At 40.8% G+C, this 14579-nt stretch overlaps 1 protein-coding gene across 1 annotated transcript in view; it reads left to right on the top strand.

The window, feature by feature from the left end:
* Positions 1-51: 51 nt before the first annotated feature.
* LOC137261399 (cytosolic non-specific dipeptidase-like) overlaps positions 52-14579 on the top strand; it is a 44093-nt gene continuing 29565 nt past the window's right edge. Inside the window, exons 1-2 of the mRNA XM_067799145.1 lie at positions 52-159; positions 9614-9737. Of these exons, the coding sequence (XP_067655246.1) occupies positions 137-159; positions 9614-9737 (147 nt within the window). The 5' untranslated portion in view covers positions 52-136. The remainder of the gene's footprint in view (positions 160-9613; positions 9738-14579) is intronic.

Below are 14579 nucleotides of genomic sequence, written 5' to 3' on the forward strand. Positions count from 1 at the left end.
TGTTTTCGTTACATGAATTGGGCCCCTATGTAAAGTTGCATTTGCACACGTCTCGAAAGGGGCGGGGAAAGCGTCGCGTGCTCTTCAGTACAAGTTGAACACTGCAGTGAGGAGAAGTGAACAAGATTTGGCAGAAATGGACTTGGATAAGTTGTTTGAGTAAGTATGTAAGACATCGGTTTTCGTCAGTGGGCAACTTACGTGCCAGCTAGTAAGGTTGCATTTGAAATAACCGCATTTATCACAACGTGATACAGAGTCTTTACCTAAATAATGATGTCAGTACATGACATCCGTCATGCCAGTATTTCTTCACAGTTATCACAGAAAGTGGTATGTTCATAACGTGTCATTGGGTGGAAACGAAAGATGATTTTCAATGTTGATTTGTGTGAAAGAATACTTGGTCATATTCTAATACATATTTCAGATGGAGTCAGTTCAGTTCCTCGTCCTTGCTCCTATAGAATGTATAAACTAAACTAAACACACCCATTAATATTTAAAATGCATGAACTTTACATGAATGTTATGGCAATTATGCAAATATGTTTTATGCGGTTTCTTAAGTTTGTTCATAAATTATTGTTGCATTAAAATTTGTATTGCAATTTACAGTACTTGTTTATAAGATATATTTTCATGACACTACATTAAGCTCCCAGTCCTAGTGATTTATCACAAAAATGATTAATAAAAAGTGTAAGATGGTTTGGGGAGGCAAATATATGAAGTTAAGTCAAAACAAATGAAAGATAATATAACAATACAATGTTTTAATTCACCTCTGCTAAGGTAGTTTGTATCATGAGGGCGATAAAGGGGATTTGACTCTAATTTATGCCCTGTTGTCTAGCACAGCCTGCTAGAGATAATAAGCTGCCATTCTGGCAGTTGATTAGCAGGCTAATGCAAGAAATTGGATTGCTGCTTGTAAAGACTGACGAAATAAAGGTGATATCTTTACATAATTGTGAACAGTGGTAAAAGGTCTTAATTAAGCCTTTGGCCTAAACAAACAATTAAAGAGCAATGCAACATCATGTACTCCTTTGACAGCACGTGGTAGGTGAATATGCCAGTGGAAATAGTTTTAAAATTTGAAGACATTTTCGTAATGAATTTTAATACTTCAGGTCATCTGGTTATCTTAATTTTGCAGATGATATGAATGTGCAGAAGATGTGATATGGCAGAGATAGGAGGTTTTCCTGAAAACTGGGAAGGGGAGGGATTGGCCCCATAAGACCTAGATAGATAGGCATTTGTATGTAAATGAAGGCTTTGATAAACAGCTTCAAATCTGATCAGTATGCCAGTTACCTAGTATTACAGTATTTTGTAAATAGTCCACAAGAAAAGCATGTATAGAACATGACAATAGCCAGTTGTCACCGCACAGTTTTATTGTTTTTGTTTGAGAATGGAAGCGTGCATTTTGAAATAATAATGCATGATTTGAAAACACAGTTAACTGTTGGCATACTGTCCCTTCGAACACTTCATGTTTCATGTGTTTAGCAACACACCCTTTTGAATTTTGTTCTATCTCTTTAAACATTTATCTTTGTTACACTACATGTATCCAATGTATGTGTTTGAAATGAAAACAGATAATATTTTCTATTGTAATACATTTCCATAACAAAAGTGGTCACTAAAATGATTTTTTCCTATGCTATTGTTGTTCAGAATTTAATGTGGGTGTGACTTTAAATGAGTCACCACTGCCACAACAACATTTTCTCCAATGACTACCTGGGAATACAGAATATGCAAAACCATTATAGTGATCCTACCAGTAAAAAAATGAAATATAAATATAACACACATAAACCAGAATAAACACAATAGCATGTTCATATCATGAGATCTGTTTCTTTGTTCCCTGCTTTTTCTTTAAGCTTTGTTCTGATCTTAAAATTGATTACTAACTTGACCCAGCAGGTTTGATTTCACAACGAACAAGGAAATCGACACCAAGGTATCTGCCAATGATGTATGTGCGCAAGTTTTGTTAGGTTTTGTACTGATCGTAAAATTGATTACTAACTTGACCCAGCAGATTTGAATTCACAATGAACAAGGAAATCGACACCAAGGTATCTGCCAATGATGTATGTGCGCAAGTACTGAACTGGCCACTTCTGGCTTTTGTGTACATGGTTGAATATACACAGATACCTGCAATATAAAAACATTAACATGTTGATAGCTTTCTAAAATTGTATATTTTAGAATAAATAACTGGAAAACCTGGCATGGATATCTGTGCAATAACTGTAAGGGATTTAAACATACATTGAAATGAGTTCAGTCATTCTTGTCATATGTTATTTCCATATGTCATCGTCTGCCTTGATTTAAACTAATTCCAAATACATGGATACTCAGATGTAGTCTAGTTTCTGGATAAGTATCTGAAGGTTGCACCTTTCAGAAAACACTGAGTCGTTTCACCATGTAAATATTGTCACTATAATCCAGAATTTGCTTTGGATATATGGAAACGCCCTCCAGACCATTCCATTTGAAACAAGTGGGAAAGAGGTTGTCATCTAAATATTGGAAAGTTCAATTTCCTCATGCTAATCGTGTCTTGATGGTGTTTTCCTGAATTAAATCACTCTACGAGACTTAAGTTAAACAATAACGGTATTGATTTCACTTCATGGTCTGCATTTATTGCACATGCTTAATCGCCAATCTACCTGTAGCAACCAAGTGTATTCGTCCAGATTACTTGCCCCGCCTGCTTGTCACAAACATGTTCACTGTGCTGGCTCACCCAATACTTGTCAAGCAGTATCAGTGACTTTGTTTTGTTTTTAATAAAAGTGTGCTGCTTTTATTATTACTCACACACTTCTATAATTCCAATCAAATAGACAGTGTAAGCGTCTTGAAGTTTGCTCGTCACACCAAGGACCTGGGTTTGGTTTCCCATGTGTGTAATGTGTGATGCCCATTTCTAGCGCCCCCCATCATACTGCTAGAATATTACTGTTATCCTGTAAACACATAAGACCTGCTTCACTCCTTGTAGGGGCGGTGGGGTAGCCTAGTGGTTAAAGCGTTCGCTCGTCACGCCAAAGACCTGGGTTCGATTCCCCACATGGGTACAATGTGTGAGGCCCATTTTCTGGTGTTCCCTGCCGTGATATCACTGGAATATTGCTAAAAGCGGCGTAAAACCAAACTTACTCACTCACTCCTTGAAAGAGCCTTGAATATGACATTCAACCTGAGGTTCAGATTGAGAAACACTGGAACACTGAATGCATGACTGTGTACGATTGAGAATATTAGATATTACAAATATATCTACCTTCTTTATGGAGAAATTTAGATTAACACTGTTACTGTATTCTGGAAATATTAATTTCAACTTGTTCACAAAATATGATACCCAGTGATATTCATGAATCATTTTGCACAATTTAATCATGATGTATAAAACAGAAAGGAAATATGGCCAAACATCAGAGATAAATTATGCAACATGTCTTGGGCACATGTGATGAATTATGACAAGAGAAAATGTAATGCATACTGCTGGTGAGCTGTTGAAGTAATAGAATATGTGAATGACTGCTTCTTTAAAATATGTTTGCAGTATCTACTGCATGTGTACAGCATAAGCTAATGTATGTACCATCAGTTGACATAGAGAGTCAAAGAGCTTTTCCCTGAGAACTGTCTGTCTGTCTGTCTGTCTGTCAGTATCATATGAGTGCCCATGTCACACTACATGAGTGCCTAAATGTTGGTATTTCCCCAGCACGAGAGAGGCATATATCGATATTCAGACGCAAGTGTCATAAACTAAGTATGATACGTGCATGAATATAAATTCTGTTTATTGCTGTAATCATAAAATTGTGGAAATTAAACCCAGTTCTACTTTCCAACATTGGCAGCCTACCCACTGTTGCCTTATGTAGAACACATCATCACAGAAGAAAGGAGTTCTTACATATACTTTTATAAATTTTAGGACCAGACAATTAGTCATTTCCCCCAAATCTAAGATGCACTGCAACAAACCTTCATAGCTGCGAACACTATCTTTATTGGCGCTGACAAGTTCATGTGTAACGAAGGCATAGCTGGTTGGCTACTGTGAGAATGGGAGCCAGCAAAGGGAGGTAATGATATTTTTTTAGGTGGCATAGATACATCCAGGGTATAGTGCAGATTTATCGGAACGTATACTCTGGCGGTATCAAGTATGGGTACATCTTGAAACCCAGGAATGTTATGTCAATTGGCAGATAACACAATTTTGTGGTTGAAAATCCCCATTTTAATCTTCCGATCTTGCATTTGGTTTCCCATGCTTATACTGCACACTGACACCCAAAACAATATTTAGAGCTGTCTCACACTCTTGCGCACTTCTTGCTATAGTCGTGAGTCTTGAACTGATTTACATCAATGATAACTGCTCCTGTTAATGTGCTATGTGATTGTTCTCATAGAAATATGTGTATTTATATGCCATATGTGTAATGATGTATTTAGACTAGAGAGTAGGTGTATTGAAATATTTCCCTGAAAATTGACTTGGTTTGAGGTTGAAAGACAAAATAGCATATTCTGTTCCTGTGTAAAGTATCGCTTAGTCATGTGTAGTTTATTCAGAACACAATGAGGAAGTCCACAATGTCATTGTTCAGAATCAAGAATTCAGGTCAAGGGTCCTTATCGTGAGTCTGATGTTAAATGCTGTAGATTTAGGGGCTCTTGGTCATACTGTTACAGATTTCGGGGTCCCTAGATACACACCCCACCGGCACACTAGCACCACACACACCCCACCAGCACACCAGTACAACACACATCTCACCAGCACACCTGTACCACGCACACCTCACAGCACACCTGTATAACGCACACCTCACAGCACACCTGTATAACACACACCTCACCAGCATACTTACACATTTGCACCACACACGACTCACCAGCATACTTGTATAACACACACCTCACCTGCACACCTGTTCCACACACATACCTCACCAGAATACTTGCACCACACACACCTCGCCAGCACACCTTTTCTACACACACACACCTCACCAGCACACCTGCACCACACACCTCACCAGCACCCCTGTACAACACACACCTCACCTCCACACTTGCACCACACACACACACACACCAGCACACCTGTATGACACACACCTCACAAGCATGCTTGCATATTTGCACCACACACATACCTCACCAGCATACTTACACCACACACACCTCGCCAGCACACCTGTTCCCACACACACACCTCACCAGCACACCTGTATAGCACACACCAGCATACCTTTGTAACACACACTTCACCAGCATACCTGTACCATGCACGTTTTATCAGCATACCTGCACCACACACACTCACGCCTTCCCAGCATACCAGATTACGTATTATATTATGATGATGATTCCAGTGTCTGCTCTAGACCATCCTTTGCGCTTTCCTCACATGAATATTTATCATGGCACACCTTACAGTGAGTGAGCGAGTGAGTGAGTTTAGTTTTACGCCGCACTCAGCAATATTACAGCTATATGGCGGCGGTCTGTAAATAATCAAGTATGGACCAGACAATCCAGTGATCAACAACATGAACATCGATCTGCGTAATTGGGAACCGATGATGTGTCAACCAAGTCAGCAAACCTGACCACCCGATCCCGGTAGTCGCCTCTTACGACAAGCCTTGTCGCCTTTTATGGCAAGCATGGGTTGCTGAAGGTCTATTCTACCCCGGGACCCTCACGGGTCACACCTTACGTGTACGGGGGGGCAGGGGTGGGGGGGGGAGTCATGTCAGCGCTTGTAATCTGAAATGTGTTACAAGTTTTTGCATGGCAACTGAAGCAAAACTCAAGTACGTCGTGGAAGAACAACAATATGCCTACTCTTGCTGAAATGATTTTTGAGTAATATGAAGTTCGCTCACGTCTTTCAACCCATGTTTAGAATGATAATTTGAAATGTGCAAATTGGTGTAATAAGTAAAAAGCAAAGCGATTTGTACGACTGGTTGTGATAGGTAGGTGAACCAATCACATTGCATGTTGCAGTTTCTCACGTTTGTTGCTATGGAGGGCACACTAACTTTGTTGGTCATGACATGTCATTTGCTCCCAGTTGTTAAGATCAATGCTTATGCGGTTATCACTGGATTGGCTGTTTCAGACTCGGTTGTTTACAGACCATCACCATATTGGAATATTGCCAAGTGCAGCGTAAACCTAAACACACTCATTTGATCATTCACTTGCTAAACTTTTGTAAACAACAGTAATTGTAAAACATGTTAATTTACAAAAAAACATAATCCGACGACATAAATGTGCTAGTCACCGAAAGGCTGATCATATTCATTAGGATCACTGTTCACTGTTAAAGTGTCCATTTGTTCTTTTTTAAGTTTACGGTAGGGGGCAGGGGTGTAGTCTAGTGGTTAAAGCGTTTGCTCGTCATGCCAAAGACCCAGGTTCTATTCCCCACATGGGTACAATGTGGGATGCATATGATTATGCCCGCTGTGTCCCCCTTTGTGATGTTGCTGGATTATTTGCTAGAAGTGGTGAAGATCCAAACTTACTCACTCAATTTCAAGTTGAAAAGTCGGACTTGGTGTAAGCTGGACTATGAAATCTGTTCAGTCAGTACTGGAATGTTTAATTGAGTTGTCAGTGAACATTGAGACTAGGTTCATATCTAGTTTATTACATGTTCATATTTTCCATATTTTTCAAATGCCTTTTGATGGTAGCAGTTTTATTAATCTGGTTTTTTATGGGTGATGTACCCTGGATTGAAAGTTTGATAAAAGGAAGTGAACTCATACTAGTAACTATGAGTGTATGGCTAAAAATTTGCAGCTATTTGACATGACCCACAATATTTTCTTTTTGACCGACGCAACTGAGGGCTGAAGGGCCAGGGGTTACTGTGTAGAAATGTTGAAATAAACACTGGGATGGAACACACTGGTTAGCGTAAGACAACTAAGAATAATTAAGAAATACAGTTCGTTCTACCTCCATGTATAGTGTAATAAAGCACACTTTCTCCCTTAACTATTATAGTTAAAGCACAAGGACGAACAAACTGTATTTCTTTTCCAAGATGCCATATTTAATAATTTCTAAGCCTCATTTCGATTAATCTATAGGTCTGTGACCTAAATTAAGAATCCTGACACATGACCGTCACATGACACATGACCATCTCATTTCTACTACTAACGAAAGTTCAGATCAGTACATTCAGCTGAAGCTGACTACACTCTCCTACCCAGAGTTCCATGCAGCGAGCCAGCATAGTATCTCTGCCACAGGCCAGAAAGATGGGGATGATGTTATCACAACACTCTACTGGCTTCCTATCTCCTACACCATACTACTTATCAACTTCTGGCTTCCCATCAGTTTGTGTACATCAGCCCCATTAAGTGTATAATCAACTCATCTTCTTCTCATTTATTGTAACAACAATTCATGTATATATTCCACCAAAATTTATTACCCTGTACCATTTGTTAGACAACGACATTAGAATCTATCTCGAAGCGTTGCACTCACTGAATAAAAGAAGTTGTATATCCATAAATCATAGTCCTCACTCGTCATCTACTCCACTTCTAGAATGCGTATCAAAGATGTCATTTAACCATGATATGATAGTGTGAGATAGTTTTTATTATGCTTCTTTGAGCTCTGGAATAAAGAGCACTGAATGACTTGAATCAAGATTGTAGGGGTTGCTATTTGTTGTCTTGTATTGTTATCTTTCAGCATGCACTACTGGTAGTTAAATGTGTTATCAGTCAGATAAGTGAGCGATAATACTGATTTCAAATGCTTCCTTGTGGCAGTCATGTTGATTCAGTAAGTTATCTTACAGCTATCAACAAGCACAGGAACTTATAAACCTCTCCACTTTAAGAATGTGATGTTCATTCATGTTTGCTAGTCACAGCGTAGAAGACTTATGTGTCATATCTGTTTGTAGTGACAACATCTGAACCAGAGCTCCTTCCACAAGGCGACCGTAGCACTAAGCTCCCGAACCTTTTGATACACTTATGACTGTCATAATGCTACGATCACTTTAAGGAACGTGTCTGTGGACTTTAGATTGTGGTGTGAGCACAGGATAAATCTAGAGATTCTGTGGTACTGGTTTTCTGATTGATTGAAATAATCGAAGAATGGTTGCAGCCATCAAACATTCAATCACATTTTCTCATAATCAAACAAATGATTTTGCAACTACTGTAGTCTATGAAGCACTTGACTGTGGAACACATGTTCAAAGTTGTCTCTGCCTGAAAACGTTTGATTTTATAGAAAACTCACTTCATCAACTGAAATGTCATGACTGAATATTTCTTGAAGAACCCAGAAAGTTTATGTTCATGAGAGATTAGTGACTATGTTAAAGACGTCCCTGTCGCCTATGTTGCTTCATGTCATACAATGTTGTCGTGCAGTAACAACCTGAATGGGAAAATCTTGAAAACTGATGCTAACTAATCTTTTTCAATGATTGATCGGTTGTGATGACCCGATCATCAATAATGAGATTTTAACCAATTTAACACTAATTATAGGTAGAGTAGATATCTGGCAACACAGACTCAATGCCATTGCCTGTTATATCAACCACAGGTTTATCGGCTCCAGAATCAAATGTACTGAACAGCAACAGAAACACGATTTTAGAAACACATGAAATGTCGTAAGTGTAAGCATTAAATCAAGTCTTTGAAGGGCATTTAGAAGTGGAATGCATCAGGAAATAAGATTTCTATATGCCGGTTTATAGTGTAGTATACTTACCTGATGAAGGTAACTGATGGCGTCAGCCAGAAATTGGCCAACAATAACACCTGGAAATTGGCCTACACATGATGTTTATAGACATTGTAAACAGAAAAGTAAACCAAAGGGTTTTACTGTCTGCACTCGTTTACACTGAATATGGGTTCAACTATGAAGTGTCATCAGCTGGCCGTTTCAGCTGGTTCCCATGGTAGCATCTGGAGCTTTTCATTTGTCATGTCGTCACAATATGATTTGAATGACGTCACCACTGCTGATGACACAACACAGTCATTAGCAATGTTTCTACGTGTCAATATGCAGCAAATAGTCTTGCAGTTTCCAGGAATCAAATACCATTTGATCACGTTTTTCAACCAATCAGATTGCAGAACACAATGACATTTGGTTTACAATGCACATTAGCATGGGAATATAGCTAACATTGGGCGCTTCGAGCATGCATTATGCATGGAGAAATGTGCATTAGAAATGGACTATTATTATTATTAACAAGTATGTTCAATAATAACATCAGTGGTATTTATAGGGTCACAATATTTTAAGTATTTTTGGCATCTCCGAAGGCTGACAATGGTATGTACAATGAGCTTACCATCTACACCAAACCCTGTTGCTTTCGCAAGGCAGCTACTTTCTCAATTTGTATTGAAAGAACTTGCATGCTTTCTTCTTCAGTATGGTGGAAGGATGTCAGGAAAAAGATGAAGGTATCTTTTATTGTAAGATGCATTTCTTTTGGTTTTACTAGACACATTGACAAGAACCAAGAAAAGTATGTCAACAGACTTGCGGACACAGTCGCCATTCAGAGTGTTTCAGCATGGCCAGAAAAAAGAGGGGAGATCCGCAGAATGGTGGAATGGACAAAAGCTGTGAGTATCTATGTGAACTTCTGATGTAGCACCAGCCAGCTAGATGTCTCTGGTCCAGTTCAAAGCAACTCCTCGACATTCCCAATTTCAGCAGAAAACATTTGGAGGCAGATCTTTCAGTGTGACAGCAGCTGTCAAATGGATTCAGCTCCCTGACTGTTTAAAAAACTCTGACTCTCTTCCATCATTCAAAGCCCACCTGAAGACCTACCTGTTCAACAACGATCTTTGACTCTAGACTGTCTCTGCTTTGAGAGTGCATAGGTGTGTGGAAAAGCACTATTATTATTATTATTATTATTATTATTAGTTTTTGTTGTTGCTAATACCTTTTCGTGCAGAAATCATATTAAATTACATAATTTTTAGACTTATCCTATCTCACGTTATGCATCTCTCTTCCTGTCTTCAATCCAGTGTGGAAATGTGCTGTCAACTAAGTTGAATCAAATCTTCTTGGCCTCTGACCACCACCCAACCACCCGACCTCTGCCCCTGCAATAGACACCTGTCAATCATCCTGTACGCGCAGCCGATCATGTGACAACATATACATATCTTTCTTTTTCTTGTCACACCACAGGCTGGATGTGTTGTTTTGCGAGAGAATTGATAACTTGATTTTGTGATTCGACGTTGGGTGTTTCTAAAGATAAGAATACTTCTAAAAAACGCAATCGTTGTGGTGAATTAAGTGCAACTTTTCGTCGGCAGATCCACACAATTCTTGTGTCGACTGTATTGGCTCGTGTGAGAGGTCATCTAGATGTAGTTTGTGTATGGGATTAGATGACGATGAATTTGATCTGTACCGGCGGGTAAATAAGAGGAGGACGTCAGGTAGAGATAGATGCTTGTCTTAGTGAGGATCTCAGACAGTTATTTCGTCTGTCAACTTCAGGGAGTTTAAGGGATGCTAGTGTAGTTTCGTCACCACCACGTAATGTAGTGCTTTCTCAACCACCAGTCGTTTCCCACCTGATGTCGGTCGTTACGATCCCGAATCACTCATCAATTCAGCAGATGGATCGGCATTCTTTTACCGTTTGAATGTGCTTCGATTGTCTACACACGCTTGTGACAACCCAGAGCGTAAGGGAGTCGTTTGAGAGCATTATCCCATCGTCTGCGTGGTCGCGATTTGATTCACGGGGAAACGTTTCAACAACATGATGTGGCATTCGCTCTTGGAAACGATGCGGCGATTCACAATGCGACAGTGCTCACCTTACCTCCGGTGGTTGCATCAACAACCTGTTCTGGGGCATCACTTGTTCACCAGCATGCTTCAGCACTTCCTTGCATCGATCATACTCCAGTGATTCCCCATTCCAGTGCATTGGGTGTGCCGAGTGGAATCACTCGGTTTGGAATTTCTTTGGCCCCATGGCTATTCTAACGTGTCACAAGGCCGATCACCAAATTTCTGCATCGCAGGGGGATTGTGTTTGAGGCTTACATACACGATTGCATCCAGGCTGAGAACGACGCTGGCATTCAGCTACTTCACATGGAGTTTGCAATGCGGCTTCTTCGCCAATAAGGCTGGTTGGTGAATCTAAAGAAGTTGGAACTGATCCCTACATGCCGTCTGCAGTTCATCAGGGTGGTATTCGACACTCAGGTGAGCAAACCTTTTGTGCCGAGGGAGAGGTTCGACAAGATGTTACATCTGATTCCCCTTGTCTTGACTCAGCCCAGGGCGCTCCGGCAATGCCAGGAGCACTGTCATCTACTCAGGCTTGCAAATGTGTCTTGCTCCTCATCATGAAGGGTGACCTGTCCGCATTGATCATGTTACCCAGGGAGCTTCATTCTCATCTACTATGGTGGATGCAAGAATTGAATGTTTGCGATGGAGTTTGTTTAGCGCTGTTTCACCACCTATATGTGGAAGCGTCACTACATGGGTGGGGAGCTCACCTTCTCGATCAGCAAGTGGCAGGGCAGTGGTCTCCCCCAGACTGCACGTGCCACATCAATGTCTTGGAACTCGGGGCAGTAATTTTGGCAATCACTCACTGGCGAGAGCAACGAAGAGGTTTGTCTCTCATGATGAGGTCGAACAATGCAGCGGTCGTTTGGTATTGACGGTGTTGACACAACTTCAGAGGTGGACTCAACAGTTTTTCAACCCGGTAGACTCATTAAGCATAGCAGTTTGAGCCAATCACATTCCAGGGGTAAAGAATGTCATTGCGGACTCTCTGTCACGTCCGAAGCATGTTTGCCTCCTGGTGACAGAGCCGACTATAGACCACCAGATTCAGTCATCAACTGCTGCTGTTAGTGTCTCTGATTTCGGATCCATTAGCCTGGGGACTAGACACCTTCGCAATTCCATGGGACGGCCTCAACGCTCACGCATTTTCACCAGCAGCCCATCTTCCACGTGTACTTTTCAAGTTGCGTTCGACTCGACAGATGACACTGCTTTTGGTTGCGCCCTTTTGGACAACAAGAAGTTGGTTTGTAGATCTTCGAGAGCTAGCCAATCAAGGTCCAGTGCCACTTCCTGTTTGGACAGATCTACTGGTGCATCCGCACTCCAGTCAACAACACTGGTCTCCACTACCGCTTCATCTGCACGTTTGGCGCATTTGCATCAGTCATTAACTTCCAAGGGTTATTCTAAACGTGTCATTATTACCATTACTACAGCGCATCGTACATCCATGAGGTCGCTTTATAACAAGTGGAAGAATTTCAAGTTGTATTGCAGAGGGAAAGGCATAATGTCTCCCACGACAGCATCGCCACAGATGGTTGCAGAGTATCTTCAACGCCTACGGTCTACTAGGAAGTTGAAGGGTGCTATGTTATCTACCTGCTTACCCGCACTTAACAGTTATTCCAGCGGCGTTGGGAGTACAGTTGTCTACTGTCCCCGAGCTCCAGTCTCTGTTGAGATCATATAAATTGGCGGATCAATCATGGAAGTTTCTAGCCCCGACTTGGGATTTGTCCATTGTCTTGGCTCATCTTACATAGAATGAATATGAACCATTTACTGGGAAAGACTTTGAGCATGTCATTTTCAAGACCTTCTCCCTTCTGGCCTTGGCTACAGCTGCGCGTATATCTGAGTTACATGCGATGGATGTTTCGCGGGTACGCTTTGAAAGGTCTCGACATGCTAGAGTGTTCCTAGGCTTAAGGTGGGATTTCCTTGCCAAGAACCAGTTACCAGGACAGCCAGATCGGACCTTCAGTATCCCTCCGCTGTCATCTATCCTGGGTCCAGAAGACACTGAAGATTTATCCTTGTGCCCACTTCAGGCATTGAGGATATACTTAGCCGCCTCTAAGGACCGCCGCAGACTACGCAAGAGGCTCTTCATCCCGCTTTCGGCGGCTTCCAAAGCAGAAGTATCGCGTACAACCTTGGCTTTCTGGTTGAGATCCACGATCCTGCGAGCGTACACCTTTGCGAAGGTGCCACCACCTTTGTCAGCAAAGCCTTATGAGACGTGCGCTTGCTTATACCATGGCGGTTTATAGGAACTGTTCACTGCAAGCCATTATGGAAGGTTGCTTTTGGAAGTCAGATTCTGTGTTTGCCGCTCATTACGTAGGGGATGTATCAGTCACGGACGTTGAAAACCTTCATCAATTTGCTCCATTGGTCCTGGCGCATCAGGTGTCTTCAACCCGTCCACGCAGATAAGCATCTCCGCGTTCTTGGTCTTGCTATGTACATAATAAACGATGTCGATATTATCCATATCTTATGTACTTTGTTCAAAAAGAAGAGAATGACAAGTAGAGGACGTCACGTGATCGGCTGCATGTACAGGATGATTGACAGGCGTCTATTGCATGGGCAGAGGTGGGGTGATCAGACGCCAAGAAGATTTGATTCAACTTAGCTGACAGCACGTTTCCACACTGAGTTGAAGAGAGGAAGAGAGATGCATAACATGAGATAGGATAAGTATATAAATATACAATTTATAGTTTCTTAACATGTGTACTGTTGGTATTGATCTTAACACCTGGAACGCAAAATATTGTTCTCATTGTTTTAATGCTATTTCCAATAATTTCTTTCGTTTTTTTTTTAATAGTGGAATGGATTACACAAAGAGAAAGTATTTCCTTTTTCTGTGCAAGAAATGCATTTCTGTGAACTTAGAAATACTCATGCATGTTTACCAATATCAATAAAATAGAGTTTGATAACTGAATCATTCTCTGTGTTAAGTATTCTTATGTTACGGTTAAAACTGCTTTGACAAAAGGTGTAAGAAATCCCCTTAGAACCGGCAAAACATATTACACTGAGAAGTTTGAAATTTTCAATATATTTGTATTCAGCAAAACAAAGGCAAGATATTCAGATAAGAATACAATGCAAATGAATCAGTTCTAAAATAATGGGTCACAAATATAATGTCAACTCACTTAAGTCTTGATATGAGAGTGAGAAACAGTTATGTAGAATGTAACACAGTGAGTGGTCAGACAGTGACTACGAAGATCAAACGTTGACATCTGTGTGTATTTCTGTATCGCGAAACGACAACTTGCCTTTATACATTATGTACGTTCAGTCATCAATTCAAGAACTTTCGAGCACTTACGACCATCGCCACTAGAGAACTACCTGCTGATAAAATACTAATACTACTGAACATCTATGATGCGAAATGTTACCTGTGAAGGTCAGGGGGTAGAATAGGCCTTCAGCAACCCATGCTTGCCAAAAAAGTTGACTATGCTTGTCGTAAGAGGCGACTAAGGAGATTGGGTGGTCAGACTCGCTGACTTGGTTGACACGTCATCGGTTCCCAATTGCACAGATCGATGCTCATGTTGTTGATCTCTGGAATGTCTGGTCCA

The sequence above is a fragment of the Haliotis asinina genome, chromosome 14 (genome assembly GCF_037392515.1).
Source record: "Haliotis asinina isolate JCU_RB_2024 chromosome 14, JCU_Hal_asi_v2, whole genome shotgun sequence".
Taxonomy (NCBI): Eukaryota; Metazoa; Mollusca; class Gastropoda; order Lepetellida; family Haliotidae; genus Haliotis; species Haliotis asinina.